The following is a 3070-nucleotide window of genomic DNA, read 5'->3' on the forward strand; positions in this document are numbered from 1 at the left end:
GTGCCCTGGAGAGGACACTCCAGTCTCACTTTCACCGATGAAGAGTAACAACACGGAAGCCGAGTCATATGTCCTTGCTCGATTGGCGCAGAGTTGTACGCTACGGGTTGTCTTCGATAATGGGAGGGATCATCATAATCCTACTGGTCAGCTACCGCCCGCCTCAAGCTGAACATCCCACAGCCAGAAGGTTGGTGACCCGCCACGTTCTGCCTGCTTCAGAGGGTGCCTGGAGCTTAGATCCTGCAAGCTTGACAAGTGGACCATTAACCCGTTTATCAGGCAAGTTAAGGAAACAGAAAACAAAGTCACCAGCTTTTGATTAGCAAGCTGGAAAGAAAGAACTATGCGCCCGGGACTGACAGACCAGCTCATTGACCATGCTCCAAAGACAGCAGTAATTGATCGTGAACTGAACAGACTGAACATTGAGAAAGCAGCCCTGCAGGAAACACGACTACCAGAGAGGAGATTCCTGACGGAAGACTCCTATGCATTCTTCTGGCAAGGAAAAGACACTGAAGAAGTGAGGAAGCTTGGTGTTGGATTTGCATTATGCCATAAATTGTTACGCATGATAGAACCGCTAATAGACGGCACAGAGAGAACGTTTACGCTGCATCTGTCATCCATGCAGGGATCGGTGAATCTTGTTTGCGTCTACGCACCAACATTGCAAGCTTCTGAAGTAAAGGACCACTTCTATGCGTCAATAGACGAGTCACCGTTGTCAACAAGATCCCAGAAGCGAAGCACATTTACCTTCTTGACGACTTCAACGCGCGAGTTGCTGACGGCAGAGAAGCATGGCCAAATGTTTTGGGGCTCTGCAGCATAGGAAAGATGAATGGGAATTGTCAGAGGCCGTTTTAACTCGGCTGCTATTTCAAACAATGCGTGACGAACACCTACTTATAGAACAAAGCATGTCACAAGGTGTTATGTTGACACCCAAGGTCATAACACTGGCATCGGCTAGACATGAAGATCGCTAAGCGTGATTCTCTAAAAAATATTTGCAACACTAGGTCCTATCAAAGTGCTGATTACGACACCTATCACCCCTTGATTGCAACAATGGTGAAACTGAAACCAAAGAAATTTCATCACTCAAAGAGAAAGGGCCAGCCCTGGATCAACATAAGCAAGACAGCTTACCCGGAAAAGAACACAGAGTTCAACGAACAACTTGAGAAAACTCTCAACACAGCTCATAGAAAAGCAGTACAAAACGCAGAGGACACCTGGAACTCTCTAGGAGACGCCATTTACAGTACTGCAGTTCTGATGTAGAGCAAACAGGAGCGCAAGAGCAATGATTAGTTTGAAGCCGGGCATTGATACCAAGCGCAGAGCACTTGTCAGCTATATGCGTGACCCAAGTCAACAAAGTACAGCACACAGAACGGCGTTGCGCCAACGACTACTGGCGGTGAAGATAGTATTCCTCCCAATATCATCAAATGTGGTAATCCAGCCCTCTTGGAACCATTACATAACATCCTGTGTCTTTGCCTAAGAGAAGGTAAGGTACCTCAGGATATGCGCAACGCCAAGATTATCACCCTCTATGAAAACAAGGGAGACCACAGTGACTGTAATAACTACAAGGGAATCTCTACTGAGCATTGTGGGTGAAGTCTTTGCGCGTGTTGTCTTCTCTCAAATGCAAGTCTTTGCCTAACGTATCTACCCTGAGTCGCAGTGTGGCTTTAGAGCCGAGAAGTCGACGGTGGACACGATTTTTTGGGTAGGACAGCTCCAGCAGAGATGCAGAGAACAGGAGATGCCCCCCTACGTCGCATTTATTGAACTGACAAATGCGTTTGACCTTGTTGGCATGAAGGGCCGTTACTTGCTGCTAAAGAAGATTGGCTGTCCTCCACAGGAGCTCAGCATCATTGCCTCCTTCCACACGACCACACGAAGAGCACGATCAGTCATCAGCCTGTGAAATCTCAGAATCCTTTCCCATGCAGCGGCGTGAAACAAGGCTGTGTCCTTCACTCCTTGCACCAACTTTGTTCTTTATCAAGATAGACTGAATTTGTTTGGCTAGTTATTATGCATAGGGGTCTGGGTGTAATATAGGGCTTGAATGAGACACATCTTTATCATCAATTCCTATTTCTGTTGGTATTTTGTTATTGTATTAATGTGTCATGTTTGACCTGACTATTAAACGCCTTTTTGTCATCAATAAAACACATCGATAGTGTCCTCTGTTATTCAATAGCTCCTCTACAAGCTATTATAAAAGACAACTAGACACTTTCTATTACTGCTTTATAAGATTATGTGCAAGGAGTTTTATCAATTACAAACTGAGGAAGATTTGATTAAAAAGTAAGTTTGTCTCGTCTGCAAATTTTATGTTTAATTATTTTCATGTGTTCATCCTACTTTACCCTGTTATCAATTTCAGCTAGATTTTTGATAATGGCTGTTATAAACTGTTCACGTAACTTGGAAAATATTGTATTGCTACGCATTGGAAGAAATAGTGCGTAATAATTCACTATTTAACGTTTTTATAAAGTGCAATGGTAATTATATAACTATTTCTGAAAGACTGACCCTATAATATGTACTAATAAATAGTCTGGAACCTATTCGTATTACTACTAAAAAAATAGAATTTGCGTAATAACGATAAATAGAACATGTTGTACTAATAGAACTGAAATGTACAGAAAATAGTTTTGAAAGGTGAGAGTACAGATGTCAGTTTGGCATTTTTAATTCCAATACCAAACATTAGTTTTTGAAGTTCTTTAGCACATAGGGATTGGGCTTGACATCTTATTGAAAATCATTTAACCTTTTAGCAACTTAGTAAATAAACAAACAAACAATAACGGCACAAACTTTACAAATGTTCGCCACTTAACTGGAAAGACAAGGTGAAATTTTCACGAACTGCTAAATAAGAGATATCGCCCTATTTAGCTAGCGGGAAACCACGATTTTGATTTTTTAAAATTTGTTTAAAAGGTCTGTGTTTGATAGGGCGATAAAAGGGTTGGCCTTCCGACTACAATATAATAATAATAATAATAATAATAATAAA

At 41.8% G+C, this 3070-nt stretch overlaps 1 protein-coding gene across 1 annotated transcript; it reads left to right on the forward strand.

Annotated features, from left to right (window-relative positions):
- The first annotated feature begins 1315 nt into the window (after positions 1 to 1315).
- LOC144976601 (uncharacterized) lies at positions 1316 to 1954 on the forward strand. The gene is made up of 2 exons (XM_078920895.1): positions 1316 to 1468; positions 1706 to 1954. The coding sequence occupies exons 1-2, from the start codon at positions 1316 to 1318 to the stop codon at positions 1952 to 1954; spliced, it is 402 nt and encodes a 133-aa protein (XP_078777021.1).
- The last annotated feature ends 1116 nt before the right edge of the window (positions 1955 to 3070 follow it).

The sequence above is a fragment of the Berghia stephanieae genome, chromosome 7 (genome assembly GCF_034508935.2).
Source record: "Berghia stephanieae isolate SIO BIC M18660-M18661 chromosome 7, UCSD_Bste_1.3, whole genome shotgun sequence".
Lineage (NCBI taxonomy): Eukaryota > Metazoa > Mollusca > Gastropoda > Nudibranchia > Aeolidiidae > Berghia > Berghia stephanieae.

What these genes read in the sequence shown, in the direction of transcription:
- LOC144976601 (XM_078920895.1), top strand. Translation starts at nt 1,316, where the DNA reads ATGATTAGTTTGAAGCCGGGCATTGATACCAAGCGCAGAGCACTTGTC. An exon ending in TCCCAATATCATCAAATGTG is followed by an intron (nt 1,469 to 1,705) that starts GTAATCCAGCCC and finishes CCTGAGTCGCAG; the next exon opens with TGTGGCTTTAGAGCCGAGAA.